Genomic DNA, 19,059 nt, shown 5'->3' with positions numbered 1-19,059 from the left:
GCCCGGCGGTTGCCCGGGGGCATCGCAGCGACACTGCCGTCACGTGTGCGAGCCCCGTGGTGACGTGGCCGGGCACAGGTGACTTGCCGTGCCCGGCTCGGGCCCCCGCCTGCGCTGGGTTTGCTGCGTGAGCGCGAGGAGCAGGCGCCGGTCGCCGGCCGCTCGGACAGCGCTAGGGCTGTGCTGAACGACTGGGATCGGTGCCCTGGGCCTGCCGCACGCCGCAGCTTCCAGTCCGATCGACACAGAGTTGTCCTGCCGTGCGAGGGGTCTCGCGGAGACGCCCCTGCCTGGGCAGCTGTCGGCGGAGGCTCCCCGCGGCAGCGACGCATGCCTCGCCTGGCCTCGCCCAGCACGGGCCGTGCAGCGCCGCCCGGGAGCCGCGGATGCTTCCGCAAGGCGGTGGTGAGATTGCACCGACTTCGGGTGACTTAGTTTCCGTGCGTGAGCGGCAGGGTTAGTGACCGTCTCTGAGGCTCGTGTCATCTGGGCGTGAGCTCTTTCTTTTCCTTATTTTTGCTGTGAATGAAGGCGTCTGTAGCAGACTAGAGTTGTAGGACACGTATTCTAGAGGCGTATAGATCATGCTACAGAAATGTTGATTTGCTTAATATCAAAGCTGCTTAAAATAGAGCTAGTCTTTGTTTTTATCGCATGTTGTATAGTTCATTGAAAGAAAAGTGAGTTTCATTCCTCTGTATTTCTGGGCTTGTGGGGATATGCCACAAAATCAGAATAATTCAACTAATCCTGCACGTGTAAATTTGTCGTTAGCTGAGCAGTGTTCCCGAGGCAGATTCCAGCGAGAGAAGTGACCTGTATTTCGTACGGGCAGAGAAGAGGGACAGCGTTTTCTCTCTCAAGAGACCGAACGTGTTTGATGGCAGAGAAATCATTAGTGTCAGAAGGCAAATATTTAGTCCAGAGTTTGTTGCTGTTGGACCAGGTGCGTTAAGCAGTCAGCATGTCCTGAAACTCGAGGTAGTACGCAAAGTCTCTCTACCACTGGAAGCAGAGGGAGGAGGAGGAGGTAGGAGTTGCCAGACTTGGGCCGAGTTCTGCTTCAAGGATGCTTTTAATCTTTGTATCCTAAATAAAAATGCCCCAAGTCTAAAGTTGTCAGTTAGGATTTAAACTGATCGCAGCAAGTCTGGATATTGGTCCCGGTGGATGGGCCGAGCGGTGATTGTCCTGCGCAGCGCGCTGGAGTCCGGGGTCAGGTGTGTGCAGGCATCCGGTGCTGATGGATGCTGCTCCAGGAGACTTTTGCAGCGTCTGACGTACGGCCCTGGCGCAGTATCTGATTTACGGGTTCTGTGCTTTGTCAGACGTTGAATCATCGTAACCTGGCAAGTTTTGCTTGGACTGCCTAATGTTTTGTCCAATAAATGCTCTTAAATGATCACGTGCAACTTGTTTACTGCTGACTTTTGGTACCTGCCAGACCTGAGCTTTTATGCTTCCCCTTTCCTCCCCTCCTTTTCTACCCTTTGTCTTCCTAATTTCTAACTCTTTACTTTTTCATAGACAGCCTCTTTTCTGCCTTGGAGAACTCCAGTACAGTAGTCTCCCTTCCTTGCTTTGGCTCCCCCCCGCCCCTCCTCTTCTTCCCTTCTCTACCTTTTTGTTTTCCTACTTGCCACCTATTTCCATTCTCACTGACCTCCTGGCACTTTTCGCTTCTCTCGCTCCTTGGAGATCTCAGATCAGCAGAGACTCCCGATGCCTGAAGAAGGGGGATTGTGCCCGAGAGCTTCCAAAGAACGGTTTTCCAATTACTCAGTTGATCTAATGAGGAGATATCACCTTTACCCAAAGAACCTTCCAACTTTTGGGAAGGCACTTAAATTAAGTGTGGAAAAATCGTATATTCCACCACATAAAACTTTCTGTCGTTAATAGGAGTCTCGATAGATTACTGTGGACGAGCCGGTCTGGGGAGGAGCAGCACTGTCCTTAGCAGACCCGGCCGTGTTCCTTCTCGTCCAGAGGCTGGCAGTGTCGGCACTAAATTACTGGTTCCCGGTCGTCTTAGACTCAAGGCACCCCTCGGAAAATGTCCGCTCTTAGCTTGTAGTCGTTTCATGACTGCAGAAAAATAACAGAGCAGGTTTTCTGTTGCAAAGAGCTGGGAAAGACTGCAGTAGGTCGGCTTGCTTTTAACACGCTGGATGCTGATGTGAAGTCTCTGGATTTATCCTGACAGTCATGTGTCGGTGCTTGCGCACCTAGCTGTGGTAATCCTGTGTGGCATCCTCTAAAGGATCCTATGGCACTCTGGTTGAGAAGCGCTGCACCAAACGTGTTTGGGGTCAAGAAACCCCACAAAAGGCAGATGGGGTGGGGGGGTGATAATGCTCTTCATGAAGGTTTTAGCTTAATCTCTAACACGGATTGCTTTAAACCCAGAAAAGGTAGACTTAAACTTCCTTTCCATAACTCACTGCAAGTGTTAACTGTTGTATCCGAATATTATTGTTCAACCAGATCTCCAGTTCCAATTTGAATATTGCCAGATTTGTATCTGCCGTAAAATCTTAGGCAATCGGTTACAGTCTAATTCTTTGTTGTGTGGAAAAAAAAATCGATTAAAAATATCACCGTTTCCATGTTATTGGCTATCCCCTAATTGTGTTCTGAGATGTGGGAAAAGAAACTCCCGTCTGTCTTCTCATAAAACGATGGCTGTTCTAATTCTTTTATCACGGCCCTTATTTGTCTCCTTTCCGAGGTAATAATCTATCCTTTCCAAAGTCTTTTCATCTGAGTGTTCTTAATAATTCTTATTGTGCTTCGCTGGGCTCCTCTGATTTTTCTTTTCAGAAAGATGCCCTGAAAGAAAGAGAATGTTAAAGGATTTTGTGTCTAGAAACAGGAAATCAAATTCACCAACGTATTATCTTGTCCTTATCTGCAGTAGCAGATAACAGCCTGCTCGTAGCAGATAATAAGTATGTCATAAGTTACACATATAAATGAAGCATTTTTTTAAAAGATCTGTGTAAAAGCTTCATATCATAACCCTTTTCCTACATTGGCTGGGCAGAAATAATCACAAGCAAAAATCACTGAAGGACACTGTTGGCTTGTGATGGAGCAAGCTAAACAGAGAGAGTTAAAACTAGTTTCAGAGGGGATGCCTCCTCCCCTTAATCCCCTGGTCAATTCTTGGGGCTTTTACCATTGCATTTTCCTGTTTTCTAGCATTTTCTCTCTCCTGCTGTGTGATGTCTGTCATCAAGAAAGGGAGCGGACTCTGCACACTGTACAGTCAAATATATGGTGTAAGCAGACTGGAAAATAATCTTGGGTGTTACCTGTAGTCAGAGCAGGTGGACAGTTTCCATACCAAGTGTATTTTGAAGTTGATATCCCTTTTTAAAGTTGGCATAAGAAATACGTGGGTATTGAAAATGGGCCACACCTTGTAAATCTTCATGGGGAGAAAGAACTACTGAACAGATTTTACTGTCGAGTGATACAGGTGCCCAGCCGGATCCGGGTTGATCAGGAATGGCTTGCTGTATTGTAATTCTTTCTCCTCAGATTTGCCTTCTCTGCTCTCAGTCTGAAGACTTACATTTCTACGGTTTGTTTGGGATTTCTAAAATATATTTGCAGCCATTTCCTGCGACAGCGGCCGTGTGCCCGGGCTCTCTCCGCTCCTAGGAAGCGGACTCCCGGGTGCCTGTACCAGTGTTTGGAGGAGTGCAGGAAGTCCAGGCGCTGTTTTCACAGAAACCTGGCTTTCCCAGGTGATGCAATGCATGTGCATTGGTGACTTCGCACCGGTGACCTTTTGTCAGTGAAATCCTGGACTTTGCTTTGAGTCGGTGTGGCCTAGTGACAGTGGTGTGATAGCCCGGCTCCTTACCTTCTTCTTAAACGGAAGGGAACTGCTGGACTGGGGAAAGGTGCCGTGGCGATAACCACGGGCATTGATCCTTCTTGTGCGGGCGTCGATCCTCTTCTCGCCCAGTCCTGCCTCAGTCCTGCCTGGCGGGCGCCTGCCCGCGTAGGGGCTCCCGGGGGGGCAGTTTCCGTGGCCCGTTCGATCTGGCTGATGCTCTTTCTGTTTCTGATTCCTGCTTTATGTTGATTTAATTCTCCTGTTTCCTCCTCTGAGTCATGGGCATTTTAGCTGTTAGCCACTTCATCATCTTCATCCAGTCATCCACAGCAAGCATCGAGAAGTCTTCTGAGCCTTCTGGTTGTTTCTTCGGTTTGGTGCCTTCCTGTTTACAGAGTTAACAGTTTATGTAGCAACAACAGATTTTCCTTTGCTTTCAGTCTAGAAAGGCAAGATTTTTGAATGCTTATTCTCCAGCCACAGAATCGGGTGGCTTCCAGGTTATCTAGCGTTTTTAGTGCTACTACCAGAGTGCAGACTTTTGCAGAGATGTCAGATGAGCTACTGTGGCTATGTGCAAAGATAGTTTTGAATGTAAAAATGCAGCAATACATGACGGGCACTGCACGGGCTTAGTTGTGCTCTTGCTGTGGTCGTGTGGGAGACTGTCGCCTCTAAGCACCTTTCTTTCCCTGTTGTCGGACTTGTAACGATTTCCCCTGCGGGGCCTGATTCTGCAGCTCCTGCATGTTTCCCTAGTTGCCCCTGTCGTTAGAAGCACGTTACTTGTGTTGTGTAAAGGAGAACGTCCTACCCGGCACCAGCAGCACTTCGACCGGGTCGCCCCGGCTCCTACTGACCTTGGCACCGTTACAGGGATGGTGGTTCTGCTTGGATGATCACGTCTTAAACAGTTTTCCTCAGTACATTAGGCACAAACAGGCTTTTCTCTGCAGCCAGAGTGTAAATCTTCCTGTTCTACCTGCCCTCCCTTTTGCCCAGCACGCTTCGTGCCCGCTGGAAGGAGCTGTGTGACTGTCTTGCCTCTCAGGTCTGCAGGTAAAGGAAGTGTCTTCTTTTACAGAGAACAAGGGGCTGCTGGAGAAAACTGTCGTGTTGGTCCTGTCCTGCCCCCTCTCCCAGCTGTCATTTTTCGGTGGGAGAAGGAGATTGGATTTAATTCGGATCACAGTGCCTTTTGCGGTGTAAACATTGTAGCATCTGGATAATTGACCTGTTTTTGTTGCTATTTCAGTTACTTTATTAATCAGTTCCTCTTCATCCTCTACATATGTAAAAGGAAACCACCAGGGTGTCCATTGTGCACGGGGGATTGCACTTGCTCCAGGATCTGTTTGCTGCATCGTCTGAATTATATAACCTGCTTGTTTGTCCAGAAAATCGCAGTTTGGGATCTGAAGACTTGTTTGATTTCCATTTCTGTTCGAATATTAGTGACTACTGAGCTCTTCACGTGAAGTACCGAGGGCTTTTTTGACAAATGGCTTACTACCAGGAAGTAATTGAGTTAATTCCATTTATTACATGCAAGATTTACTGACGGTTGGATTCTGGTTTGTGCGTGTGTTGCTCTGCTCTGTCACTAGCAAGTGGTGTTTTCTTTTGGTTCCAGTAATGCTTGACAGAACGGCTTTAAATATAAAGATTATACTTTAATTTTGGTCAGGATTGTTGTGATTCACGGTGCAGCCTGGAATCTGTTTTAACTTGAAGGCTAATTAAGTAGAGGAGGTCAAGGAATACACCTGGTTAAGCAGGAAATGGTTCATATCCTACAAATACATGTACCCCCCCCAATTACCACACTTGCAGTACTCGAGGTATTAATATCATAGCATACTGGAGCAGTTAGTGGCACTTCATGTACCATAGAGAAATATTTCCTATTTCTGCCGAAGTCCGTGTAACTGAAGAATACTGCTCTGTGCCCCTGGTTACAGCAAGAATCTGTTATATTCTCCTAGTGCCCTAGGTTTGCGGCTGCAAGCCAGAGACGTACAGCAGGCGCTCTGGTTATGGCGCCGTTCCTCTAGCAGAGGGTCTTCTCTCTGTGAGTTCTTTACAATGGCTCTGTATGCTCATTCTTCAAGTTATATTTTGGTGTAACATCAAGTCGAATGTGCAGAATTAGTCCTCCCATCGCAGTACTTGGATTTATTCCTATCCTTTCTGAGTCCGAAGTCTGTCGCTTCTTTCTCTCTGCTGAGGTGGGAACAGAAAGAATAATTTACATGTTTTTTACATTTCAGATTGTGCCGTGAACGTCCACAAGAACTGCAAGAACCTGCTGCCTGAATGCAGCACCGCCAGGCCCAAGGTAAGGTTTCCAGTTTCTTTGCCCGTATAAGACAGAATAGCAGCACTTGTCCAGTGCGCTGCATTCAGTTGAGCTCTCCTGATGCACGTCGTCTGAAGTCTGGCCTTACGTGTCCAAAACACGGACTGGTTAGTGCTGGTCTCTTTTAGTAGCCCCTGCCACACAAGGGATGATCTACCTGAGGCCACCCCACGTGTGTCAGACCTGGATGCGGGCCCAGGAACGCCTGCCTCAAGCCTGGTGCTTGTTCCTGGAACATGAGGTCTGTGTCTCTGCTCCCCACCTTTAGGCATAGTCTTAATTTTTGATACCCCTGGTTTTCATGCTGCTGTGTAGATAATTGGCAGCATAATAGTCTTGTTCCACCCTTGAGAAGATCATGTGATAGGGAAGAAGCTCGAACAGAATAGCTGCACGCAACTTTAGTCTGAGCAATGCAGGAATAATGGTTTCATGTTCTGATCTCTGTTTTTTGAATCTCTCCAAACTATGGCTCACAAGGTGTCTAGCCAAGCTGTTTATTTCTGCTTCTCTCTCTCCGCAGCGTGTGACAGGGTGTACGGTCACAAGTCAGCACAGCCAGCTATGCACATGTCTCTTTTGTAATCCCACTTAGTGTTTCCTGCTAAGACCCACGTGTAGATTTTTTGCTGTCGGGCTGCGCGATGACTTTGGAGGCTGCTAGCAGAAATAAGGAGAGGGCTGAGGGAGGTAGACACATCTCCTCATTTAAAGGGTAGAAGAAGTTATGTTCAGCTCACTGTGATTTTAAACGCAACTGTCCTGAGGGCAAAACTGTTCTTGTTTTCACACGTCTAAGCTTTTTAAAGTCATTATGTGATTTGTTTTCAAACACACATACCGAATTGTTCCTGCCCTCTGGGCCACAGAGATCTTGCATTTCCAGTCCGAACTTTTTAAGATTTAACCGTGCTGCCACAGCCCATCCCCAAGAAGGGAGAGGGGAGGCTGAAGATGAAATGATGACAGGGGCAGAAGGCAAAATAATGAAATGCAGTGAGATCCATCTAATAACCACGCTACAGAAGTGATCACTTGTTTATTCTTCCTGCTTTGTAGAGATCTTGACTCACTCAACTCTAACCTTTGGATATTGTCATGTCATAAGAATGAGGCCTTGCCTACATACAGAAGTTGCAAGGTCTGATTAAAGGTGCAATTTTAAATAGATTTACAGTAACCGGTGCAAACTTCTGTGTAGATGCTACAAATAAGGGTGTTCACACAGGGATTTGTAACTCGATCAATTTAACTCAATTTAATTAAACTGTCCAACTTTATTATGCTGGCAGGGTGATAGTTTTGCTTGTGCTTTGCTAAGTATTCCTGGCATTTATTCATAATTTTTAAGTCTACCTACTTTCCTTCTCAAGTGTGAAAATATATGCACAAAACTTGGTTCTGTAGTTTATGCACCGTACTCAAGACTTCAAGGTATTGACAGTGATTCAGCTTGGAGTGGTGCTTTGATCTCTGTCCACAAAGACAACTTTAAGAATAAAAGTTGCTTTCTCTCCTGTAGCAGAAGGATTGGCAATACAGACCTTCTGGATCTCCACAGAGTTCACCGCAGTACCTTTCCCCAGGTTTGTACTAAAGAATGATTTCCGTGCTCAAAGCTTGTCTCTTCAATTGTATGCTTTTTTTTTTTTAATATGTTTTTAAAACAATACAAGCTGTTTTATTGAAGGTTGAAAACAGTCTCTTTTAATAAGATAGCTTCATTTTTCCCCGTTAGGAATTGGTTAGAGGCTCTTAGCAGTCCCCTGTGCGTTTTTATCTTTTTATATTTTTATTCTTCTTTATACTTGCTTGCTGTGTAACCTCGAAATATCACAGTGAACAGAGATCGATAAAGCTGGTTTCTCATTGATTGTCTCTTCTCTGTCTTCTTGAAAAGACTAGAACTGTGAACTGAAAACTTTGTTTTACATCAGATTTTAATAATTGTCTATTTAAAACTTGTCTGCAACTGGGACTTACTAGAAATCTCTGTGCCAAGCAGACACTGCAGTCTGAAAGCTGAAGCTTTGTTGAAATAAATATGGAAAAGTGAGCCGGCAGAAATATGAAAAAGGAACAGTTATTTTTGAAGTCTAGGCTTTGAAGTTGCTTTCTACTGCTGCCATACCATTCTTGCTTGCAGGCACCATTAGCACAGACCCGTAATTTGTCTTTTCTGCATGGCAGCTGTGTGAGGCTGTTGGATCGTTGCAGAGGTGCGCATTCACCCTTTCAGAGCTAGCTCTCATCCACCTCCTGGTAGGATTGTGCACCTTTGCTCCTAATAGTGTTCCTAGAATTGGGATGCGGGGATAATTGAAAAGGTCAGTTAGCTGTTTTAAACCACGGGTTTGGAACTGAGCCGGCTTGTTCACAACATGGGGCGTCTGCACGTGTGCTCCGGTGGGAGGGGGTGCGTTTTGAGTGGCTCTCGGGAGACGCTCTGATTAAAACGCCTGCAGCTGCTTGTGTATTCAGTGTCCCGCATTTCAGAATGGTGGCAGGGGTGCTTTTTTGAGAATAGAGAGAATAATGTTTAGAATAACAGAGATGATTGGTCTTGTCACCAAGAATGTCTTTGTCTTTTTATGCAAAGGCTTGGAGATGAGAATAGGAATCAAGAAAGAATAGTGAAAATAGGAAAAGTTTAGCTCTAGGTCTTCTCGTTGGAACAGCTGTGTGGTACATAGTCTTGTCTGGTGTAATGGGCTAACAGCAATCAATATTTACTCAGCGGTGTGCAGACGCTGCTAATTGAACTCAGAAAATGGCTTTTTCGTTAGTGCAGATTCTGCTAGGCAGACTGTTCTTACTTTTCACAGAGTCAAAAGCAGAACGATCAGGAAGCTGTAGGAACAACTAATGCCGTGGGCAGCATTTCATTTTACTCCTAGAATATGCTGTGCTACAACAGTCAAGTACATCTAATTGGGCATTTCTTTTTCATAGAATTAATGTCAAGGGTAGGCTCGCATGATGCTAGGAAGCAACACTGAAGACCTGAAGAATGATTTGGCATCATCAGCATGAAGAGTGTCTGTCTTTGCGTTCTGCGAGGTTTTGGCAGTGAAAAGCAATTTCTTGAGGTGGGGAGGGGGTTTCATAACAGCTCTTAGATTTTAGCTTATAAAGAGGCATTGCAGGAAGAAATCCCCAACCCTCTGGAGTGTTAATCCGGGTAATTTCTTTTAACCTGGGGCCTGATTCTCAAGGAGCCTGTTTTTATCATTCCTTCTGCATACAAGGTGAGGGGACGTGGACTACATCATCTTAAGCATAAAGGTTTCCCTGCATGTCTGTGACATGCCTGACCTGACGGGTCCAAGGAATGAATGATTTGGGGTGTGGACCAAGGCTAAAGTTAGTAGGAGGGGGAAGCAGCCAGGAACTTGAACAAAGATGATGTTGCCACCCAGTGAGGGAACAACCTGTCTTGCAGGTTAGTAATTCAAGGTCTTTTTAGAGCCAGGGCAGCTGAGGCCCGGGTGCTCTGTCCTCTGCCCCTGACAACAGGAGTGTGACTTTCCCCTGCGTGAGGGCCGATGTACACGGCGCTGGGTTCTGAACTATCTTGTATACCTCGGGCAAGACCCCTTGGATCACTGTAGATAGCTTTCTAAAAACGTTGGCTCAGTGACAAAAAAGCCCAATAAAATGTTGAGTATCGTTAAGAGGGGAATTGAGAACAAAATGGAGAACATCATCATGCCATTATACAAATCCATGGTGTGCCCACATCTTGAATACCGTGTGCAGTTCTGGTCTCCACATCTCCAGAAAGATGTAGTAGAATTAGGAAAGGTATGGAGGAGGTCAACCAAAATGATCAAAGTATGGAGCAGTTGTCATACCAGGAGAGACTAAAAAGGCTAGAAGTTTTCAGTTTGGAAAGGAGAAAGCTGAGGGGGCATATGATAGAGGTCTATAAAACCATGAAGAGTGTGGGCCAAATGAACAGGGTACTGGTATTCACCAAGCCCCCAAATACTAGAACTAGGGGGCTCCCACGGAAACTAGCAGGAGACAGGTTTATAGCTAACCAGAGAAAGTACTTGTTATGTAATGCATTAACATGTGGAATTCCTTGCCACAAGAGGTGGTAGGGTCAGAGGGCACAGCCGGGTTCACCAAGGGACAGGCCACATGGTCTGTTAGTAGCTGTTGAACAGAATAGCTGGAGGAGTCCAACCCAAGATGGTGGGTGCCAGGGTGGGTGAGGAATAGGGGGAAGATTACTCTCGAGCTGTCCACTTCAATGCTCTCCCTCTAACGCCTCCACCTCTGCCACCGTTGGATACAGGGTACGGGCTTGGAGGGCCATTGGTGGCACTGACCGCATGTGGCACTTCTTAGGTTATCGTCTCAGCTGTCCACACCTGAGGCGCGGCCTTTTCCGCGGGCTGTATGCTGGGGCCACAGCTGAAGCTAATGGCGAACACCAAGGCCAGCTATCGGCAGGGTTCTCTCGGAGGACAGCTGATGCCCATCTCTGCGCTGGGGGCCTGGTAGCTGCCAGGTGGCGTCCAGGGTTTTGGGTCTACCCCGCAGGTAAAAGTCTAAAGGGGCGGAAGCTGGAGCCACCTCTCTCCCATCAGATACTGCTGCACAGCAAGTGGGCCCTGGAGCTTGGCATCCTTAGCTCTGCTGTAGGAGGTGGGTGGGCACAGATGGATGGAGAAGGGCATCGCCTGGGTGCTGGCACGCTGCAGGCTTCACATCTGTCCCAAGCTGCTGGTAAGGGCAGGCAGGGGGGCTCCGCGTGTGCGAGTTGTTGAGTCTGAGTGCTCTTAGCTCCGTGGCTTGCGGTGAATGTTGTTGTGCTTTTTATTTTTGAGTATTTCTTATTGCTAAGATAGAAGTGGTTCCAAGATCTGAACATGCTCTGGCACCTTCTGCTGCTGCTGGTGGCTTTAGTCGCACGTCGGTGCGATTTCCTGCCCTGTTACTGCATGAAAGACTCGCGCCGACTTGCTGTGTGCGCGGAGCAGACACACCACACTGAAAACAGTTGTGTATCAAACACTGCTCAACGTGAACTAAGGGAGGAAATTAATCGTTTTTTTCTAACCTCTTTAAACGACTGTGATGTTAGGGATTACTTACAAGTATAGCAGGTGGGGGGAGTCATTACAGGCGTGTGTTTTGGGTTTTTTGCCCCCCTCTTAAGGTAACTGTTCATTCTCTTTTAATTTTGGTAAGCTGCTAGGTCCTAGCTTTACTACTGCCGGCATGTAGCATAGCTCCAGAAAACATTTCTTTTTTTTCCAATTTCGTGTAATGGATCAGTTGTCTTTTCTCACAATTTTTTTCCTCCACGGCCCAGGCTCTCAGTTGCTTCTATTAAAGGGCTGCTTTGAGTGCTAAAATAGACTACTTAAACTGACCTTGTTTTTCATTGCCCCCAAACGTGGATTACTTTATGTGTATAGGTTTCTGATTTGTAATAGAGACAGTATTACTAAACTGTTGGATTTCAGACGTGTCTGAAACAGAATTAGCTGGGTAGTATCCTTACGACTTATGAAATCAGAGCGGTGAGATTTTACATCAGTTGACTTGGCCTGTAGGATTAATTCATAAAATATTTGGTAATACATGCACAGATGACATCCTTTACCGGTGGGTCATGGGCCTGTCCTTTGTAACCCGTGCAGCATCGCTATGAGTAGGGACCTACTTATGTTCACCCTTTTGCGTAAGAGGCTCGGGAGGGATGCGGAGCGGTTGCAGCGATGCGCTTTAATGGACCCTTCAGAATTCAGGAATTGCTTTTCAGAATGAAGCTGACAGTGTTGGTCGGACGTACAGGGACTAGTCTTTCCCTTTCCTCAGGAACTAAAAGTTTGACTTCCTAAGTTTCTCACTGGAAGGCCACAACATTTTGATGGCTTTTTAGAAAGTATAAAACAACCCGGTGTCACTCGACCTGAATTTCTAATTCGCATGCTGTTCTTAAGCATCAGAAAACTTCATTTTGAAGTGAATGATTGTATGTTTAACTATATAATTGTTTAAATAAATGTATATGGAGACTCGGCGTATTTTCCTGGTTAGTAAAAAGTACCACCAAATGTTAGTAGAGGTAGTTGCATATATACCCTGCCTCCTAAGTTTAGTGTAATGCTTATATCTGAGCTGCAAATAAGCATTTAAGGGGTACCAACCAGTGAGAACCTGTCTTTAGATAAGTAACTAAAAAGCACAGGTGCAAAGCACAATTAAAATCATTTATTTAAATCCAGGTTTTCCTGATTTAAGTCAGCCTGTTCTGAACTAGAGATGTGTGCCTTCTTCCCTAAAGAGGCATTGGCCTTCCACGTGTTCAGGTGACGGACACGGCGGGTGGCCTGTCCGCGTGCTCTCTTGGGACAAGACACCTCAGGAGCAAGTCAAGTCTGTTTCTTCTCCTAGTTAGTGGGAGATGTCACTTCTGCAAGCTGGGGCAATAATGGCTGTGATTTCATTGCAGTGTTTGGGTAACCGCATGAACAAAAAACCTAATTTACACATAACAACAGAGCGTGAAAAGTGTGAATTTAGGACCCTGTTCTGTGCATTCTGTTTAGCAGCTATATTTAATGATCTACCTGTTTTTGAAAAATTTTACTTGCATCTGTCCTCACCATTTTCTTTCCATTTGTGATGGCATTTGCATTGTTTCCTTTCAGTTAGTCTCCTTTGTGCTGCTTTTTACTCTCTCCGTTTTTTCCTCTGCTTTCTGTTCTCCCTTATTTTATTTTAATTGTTGTGACCCCTCGGCCTCCCCCTGTCAGCAGGCTAACCCTCTAAGTTTCAAAGGTACTTTGACCAAAGGGCACCTGCAATTTCATCAGTGATGCAGAATTTTAAAGCCTGTCTGGCTAGTTTTTCCAATGGGCTCTTTTCTGATTTTTTTTTTTTTTTTTAAATGATGTGCTTTATCGCATTCATTCCAGATGTTGGTGCTAAGTAATTGTATCTATATTTTATAAGCCTATTCCAGGTTTCATATATTATAGTGATGTGTATAATTTTAGCGTCCTTCCAATTTGCAGCCTGTCCAGGTTTGGAAAGCTGCAGTACTAAAATTGAATTTAGCAGTGGTATCTGGTACGCTCAGTGTACATGCGTGTATGGGGCCATAAATCAACGTCTAGCAATAAGCACTGCACAGACCCCTGTGTATGTTGTTATTTCAGATTGTTCTTGTTTGACATTTACTGTTCTGTGCCCTTGTACAGTAGGGTGTGAATGACTGTGTGCAGGTCTGATGCTTTACTAAAGAAGAAGATACTTTGCAATTTCCACAGCAAATGGGCACAGTAGGGACCAATTTCCTGCACTTCAGACCTGCTGATTTAGCCAATACTGTGAGTTAAGTGGCTGGTTTAGATTTCTAGAAGGATCACAGGGTAGTATAAAAACAGTGCATCTCTGGGGCCACTTTACTTTGCTAAGTCTTAGGGCAGCTGGTTCGAGCATGGGGAATACAAACTCAAAAAGCAGCAACAGAAACGATACGGCCCCAGCTCGTCCCGAGCTGTCTTTCTGTGGTTCTTTTTCAAGGAAATGGAATGAGAATGTTTTTTTGGACAATGAGCTCTTGACGTCCAAGATCTTGTCTGCTCTCCGTCCCCAGTCAGAGCGGGGTTTGAGAGCAGGCGATCTGCAATGCACCGCTCGCTTTCTGAGCACTGATTCCATTTTTGCTTCTCTCGCAGCCTCTCTGAAGGAGCAACCCCGGAGCATTTTCGCGGGACCGGATGGCACCCAGGCTCTGCCGCGCAATCTCGGCATGACCGTCGCCCAGAGAGGAAATTCTCAGGCTTCGCTGAATCCTGCTAGTGCTGTTAGTAAATTTGGGTAAGCAGACTACTTCTTAGTTAAGCCACTTGTTATTGGGTGTTTTTTTGGGGGGGTGGCGCTACTTATACACACAACTGTACTACTAAATCCTTTCAAAATAGAAGCATGCATTTATTGCAAACTGGAGATTTTCTGATGAGCTCTTGCTGCTTCATTTCACTTAGAGAAATGCTCCCAAAACAGAAGGCTATTTATTTCTTTGAGGGTACACATGCAGTCTTTTTGTTTTTTTCCCTCTGCAGTGCTGCCAATGCTGGTATGTTAATGTTGGGATTTTGGCATTTGAATACTCTTGTTCAAGGTTTATTTTCCATTTAAATTGTTTCTCCCTAGGTCTGTGGAAAATTGGGAATCACTTCAGAGATTAAGAATAAGCTAGTTTGGTGCTAGCTTCACTCAGTGCGTTTGCCAGTGCTGTTTAACTTGAAATATCCCTTGATTAAAACAGTGGGCTACTTCAAAGCTGCCGGTTTTTTAATCTTTTTTGGGATCCATAATTATTCCCAGTCCTAGTGAAGGAGCCTTTTGCTATGATGCTACATAGGGTATGCAATGCTTTGTCCAGTTCAGTAACAGAAAAGAAGTGCCTGTTAAAGGTTTAGTACCAAAAGTTGTCCAGAAGCTGACAGCAGCTTAAACTGCAAATGTATCCATACAGATAGTGGATGATGTTAATAGGTTGGTTTGACTGTTTAATTTCGGAGTTCAAAGACTGTCTTTTCTTTTTTGTGGAGCTAAGAAGATAAAAAAATGTTTAAAATGGTTTATTACAGATACATTTAGTAATGCTTTTCTCTCTAAGATGTTGGCATCCTTTATTAAAGTAACAGCTTTGTGTAATGTCTTTGACTGTTTTAGACTAAATACAGGAGAAATGGATGAAGGGGATTCTGGATTTTTAAAATTCAAGCAGACCTCATCGGATGATGTTGTCTCACTTGCATCTTCGACAGCAGACTCCATTTTTCTGGAAGGTACGGATGTTCTCTGCTTTTCAGGATTTCCTGCTGTTTTGAACAGATAATCACTCTGGAATACAATTGATATGTTCTACATTTTTGATGTTAAAGGTACTGGGGATTCAACCTGGGGCAAAGTGTGGTACTTAATGAACTGGGCTGTGCTTTTGACCTAGATGCAGTTTCTCTCTCTCTGCGAAATGAGATAGAAACAGATGCTCGCGAGTTTGAGGCAGAATCGTGGAGTCTCGCAGTGGAACAGTCTTATGCGAGGAAGCAAAGGAAAGAAGTTATCAAAAGGCAAGATGTCATTTATGGTAAGAATTAATATGTCATAGTGTTTCTATTTTGCATGTTTTCCTTGTGCTTGGGAGCTAGAATTGCATGAAGGTTTTCATGCTTTAACGTCTCGTCTTTCTGTGTATTTATGTTCTCCTGCCACATAGTTTTAAACAAAAACAACTTTTTTTTAAACAAAAAAGTTTTAGCTTTTCTGGAATGCTAATATATAAGCCATGTTTGGCTGCAACCTGGAGATACCCAAAATTAGTCAACCTTACTCACTACTTGGCTGGAAAATTTCTAAAGAAAACTAAAGAACTACCAGGAAGGGGCATTCACATTTTAGTAGAGTGGCACATTTATGTCTGTACTGATGCAGTACCCCGCAAGTTTTTATGTCTCTCAGTACTGTTAGAAGTGCTTTCCTTCTAATGAAACCTAATACTAAAATTGTGATTTCTTGTCCTCAAAGAGCCTGTGGTTTTGATGCAAGGGTGGACTTACTGATCCCATGCCTGTCCCATGTAGAACTTGTTGTCTGAAAACTGCTTCTGTGGTTTCAGTTGAATTATGAAATCCTTCATTTCCGGTTCAGAACAGTTGCTGTGATTCCACCCAAGAGATGTTTGGACAGATCCCTTTTTTATCTAGGCTTCCTTACAGGTTATATCTAAAAGGATTATTACTGATGCCAAGAGGTTTTGCGCACTTCTACCCTGCTAACTTCAAAATGTTTAGTCTGTATTGCTAAGTCCCGTTAAAGAGTTTTGAGTAGACTGCAGATTTTATCTGTCCATCTGTGAGCTGCTTCAGGAAAGGTCTTTAAGCACTACCGTGCTGTCATGTCTCAGTGTAATCCTTGGCACCTTGTTGTTGATACTTCATTAATGCCTGGGGGAAATCCAAAAGCCTCATGACTGAATTTTCTATCCAAAGCCTGGCTTCTATATTTGCAAGAACGTGTAATGCCCCAGGTCTCTGTTCTACTGATGTTACAGTAGTTTGAGGTCTTCTCTAGGCTTGCGTGATAATAAACCTATCAGTCTTTGTTGGACCTCAGTAAGAGGAAGGATTTTGTTTATATTTAGTGAAAAATATAATTGAAGGCATCCCCTTCTTATTAATGCACACATTGAAACTGTGCATGACTGTGGCATGTGGGTAAAGCTTAGAGTACCCGGTACGCAACAGTAGAATTAGCGGTAGCGTTCCTTGACAATAAGAGGTGAGTGGTGGGCTTATTTAGATGCAGCTGAAGTAAGTTGGCCCTGTAGGTGCCTGTCGTTCTAGTCCGTATCTGCTAGTTCTGAGCACCAGCAGCTTGGTAGTGGCTTTCACAGCCTGCTTGGTTATGTGCTTTGCCAGCCTGTGCCTGATGTTTGTAAGTGACTTCAGATTTTTTCCCCATCTCCAGAGCTGATGCAGACTGAAATGCACCATGTCCGAACACTGAAAATCATGCTGAAAGTGTATTCGAAAGCACTGAGAGAGGAGCTGCAGTTCACTAACATCGCTGTCAACAAAATCTTCCCATGTGTGGATGAGTTGCTGGAGCTGCATGGACAATTCCTGGCTCAGTTAAAAGAGCGACAGAGAGAGTCCTTGGAAGAAGGCAGTGACCGTAACTACATTATCCAGAATATTGGAGACCTTCTTGTGCAACAGGTGAGAATTAACCCCTAATAGTGCTGGCATCACAGTTAGTTAATGCCAAAGAAGTTAACAGTAAGATTAAAATTGCACTCTGTAAAATTTCAGTACAGAATATCCTAGATGATATAGTTGTTTACAGTTACTTTTCCATTGATGTTCCTGGTGTCCAGAAACATCTGGTCACAAACAGTGTGCAAGGTTCACGAAATGTTTCTTTTGCACTTGTGTATGTGCTTCCTGACTTGCTGGTGCCAGGACACCCCGCTCCACTCCACTCTTCCGAATAAGTAGTGCACTACTGATGTCCTCCCGAACTTGGCTATCCGAATAAGTAGTGCACTACTGATGTCCTCCTGCACTTGGCTCCCCTGCCTCTGCTTAACCTGTGGTTTATAGCCTGTGTAAATTGGAAGTCCTTTTTATAATTGGGCCTCCCTTTTATTCAGGATCTGGAGTGATGCTGCTTTTCCCCTATTATGACATTTGGATGCCCCCCACTTTGTGTCCCTAAAAAGCTGTTTTAAGCCGCTTTTATTTGTTCCCCTCTTGGCAGCAGTCGCTGAATGTTGCCTGAGCCACCTCACTTCAAAACCCTCCTCCCCTGCTTCCAGTACATGAGAAGCTGGTATAGCAAAAAACCTATATTCCCAAAGCCAAGCAGCACAAATCCTGATGAAACCCAGCAGTGCTACAGTAGCCAGTCTTGGGGCAGAGAGAAGGTAGTGACCACCTATGTTTTAACTGGATAATTGAATGTCACCATCATGTTTCCAATGTTTAGTTTTCAGGTGAAATTGGGGAGAGAATGAAAGAAAAATATGGAGTGTTCTGTAGTGGTCATAATGAAGCTGTCAGTTATTATAAGGAGCTGCTGCAGAGCAACAAGAAATTTCAGAACTTAATGAAGGTAAAAAAAACAATCGCGAAACAAATCCTCTTTTCCCAAAGGGCAAGGTATCTCTGAGTTGTTCAGGGTTAGTTTTGCATTGAAGACCCCTAGTATTTAGCTGCAGGGAGCCCATATCTGGAAGGAACATACATTTATTTGGCAGGCTGCTGGCCACATGGCTTTTGTGCATCTCAAGCCTCACGGGCACTTTGGCTATAACCAAGGTCACGGCAGAACGCTCAGTTCTTGAGAGGCTGGCGGTGGACAGAAGATTGTAGAATATGTAGACTCAGAAAGCAGATTCCCCCTTATAGGACACAAGATCTGAAGAGGAGGAGGGATACAAAAGTATAATTGATACCTCTTGAAGGGGAGAGCCATAAGCAGCGTTCTCTAAGCTGTGCAGCGTGCGCGGCTGCGCTTATGCCGGGCTGCCAGGTGTGCCTGCGCGGCCGCGCATGCCGCACAGCTTGGGGGGAATGCTGGCCACGGGTTTGTGCTCTGGCCTGCTGCCAGGACGCTGTGGATAGGATCGGTTTGGCTGCTGTAGTTCTGCTGTTTTAGAACATTTCCTCCATAAATGGAGTTGTGGGCATTTAGTTAGCATTAAATTGCAGAAACAGTCAAAATAGACATCTGTGCCCTATTTGTTAGTGAACGTAATTCTTCACCTTTAGCCTGCTGATTCTGATTTAAAAAGTGTATTAAGTACATCTCAAAAGGCATCCTGACTATGGGGAAAAATTTGCATTAAATAGGAAATCCCACAGCTTGAAGTTTAATCTGTTTGACTGGCGTTGGAGATAACACTTAACATATCATTTTCTGTGATACAAATGAAAAGTAACAACAAGCTTGTCATGTGCATGAGCTGCCTATTGCTCATTTGTGATCAGTGCTTATGTGGCCGTGTTATGACAGTGTCCATAGTTTCCTGTTGCACAAAGGGAGACATTTCAGGGGGTAAGGCATGGGAATGGGGAGGGAGACAGGAGAGAAGTAAATTAAATGCTTCGTGTGATAACGAGTGGCGTATGCTTGGTGGGCTTGAATATTGACTTTCTCTGTGTTTGCTCCCTAGAAAATAGGCAATTCACCCATTGTGAGGAGACTTGGTATCCAGGAGTGCATCCTCCTAGTCACTCAGCGCATTACCAAGTACCCCGTGCTGGTGGAGCGCATTATTCAGAACACGGAAGGTATTTCATTTACTCTTTCC

The 19,059-nt window shown here is 45.0% G+C and overlaps 1 protein-coding gene across 1 annotated transcript in view; it reads left to right on the top strand.

The window, feature by feature from the left end:
* ARHGEF18 (Rho/Rac guanine nucleotide exchange factor 18) overlaps positions 1-19,059 on the top strand; it is a 49,024-nt gene that overhangs the window by 10,233 nt on the left and 19,732 nt on the right. Inside the window, 8 exon segments of the mRNA XM_025210310.1 lie at positions 6,121-6,188; positions 7,732-7,795; positions 13,913-14,054; positions 14,916-15,031; positions 15,193-15,333; positions 16,713-16,963; positions 17,733-17,858; positions 18,922-19,039. Of these exon segments, the coding sequence (XP_025066095.1) occupies positions 6,121-6,188; positions 7,732-7,795; positions 13,913-14,054; positions 14,916-15,031; positions 15,193-15,333; positions 16,713-16,963; positions 17,733-17,858; positions 18,922-19,039 (1,026 nt within the window).

This window comes from Alligator sinensis, unplaced genomic scaffold, assembly GCF_000455745.1.
Source record: "Alligator sinensis unplaced genomic scaffold, ASM45574v1 scaffold1354_1, whole genome shotgun sequence".
NCBI lineage: Eukaryota > Metazoa > Chordata > Crocodylia > Alligatoridae > Alligator > Alligator sinensis.
The sequence above is the reverse complement of the archived record's forward strand: the minus strand, read 5'-3'. Positions and strand labels throughout refer to the sequence as shown.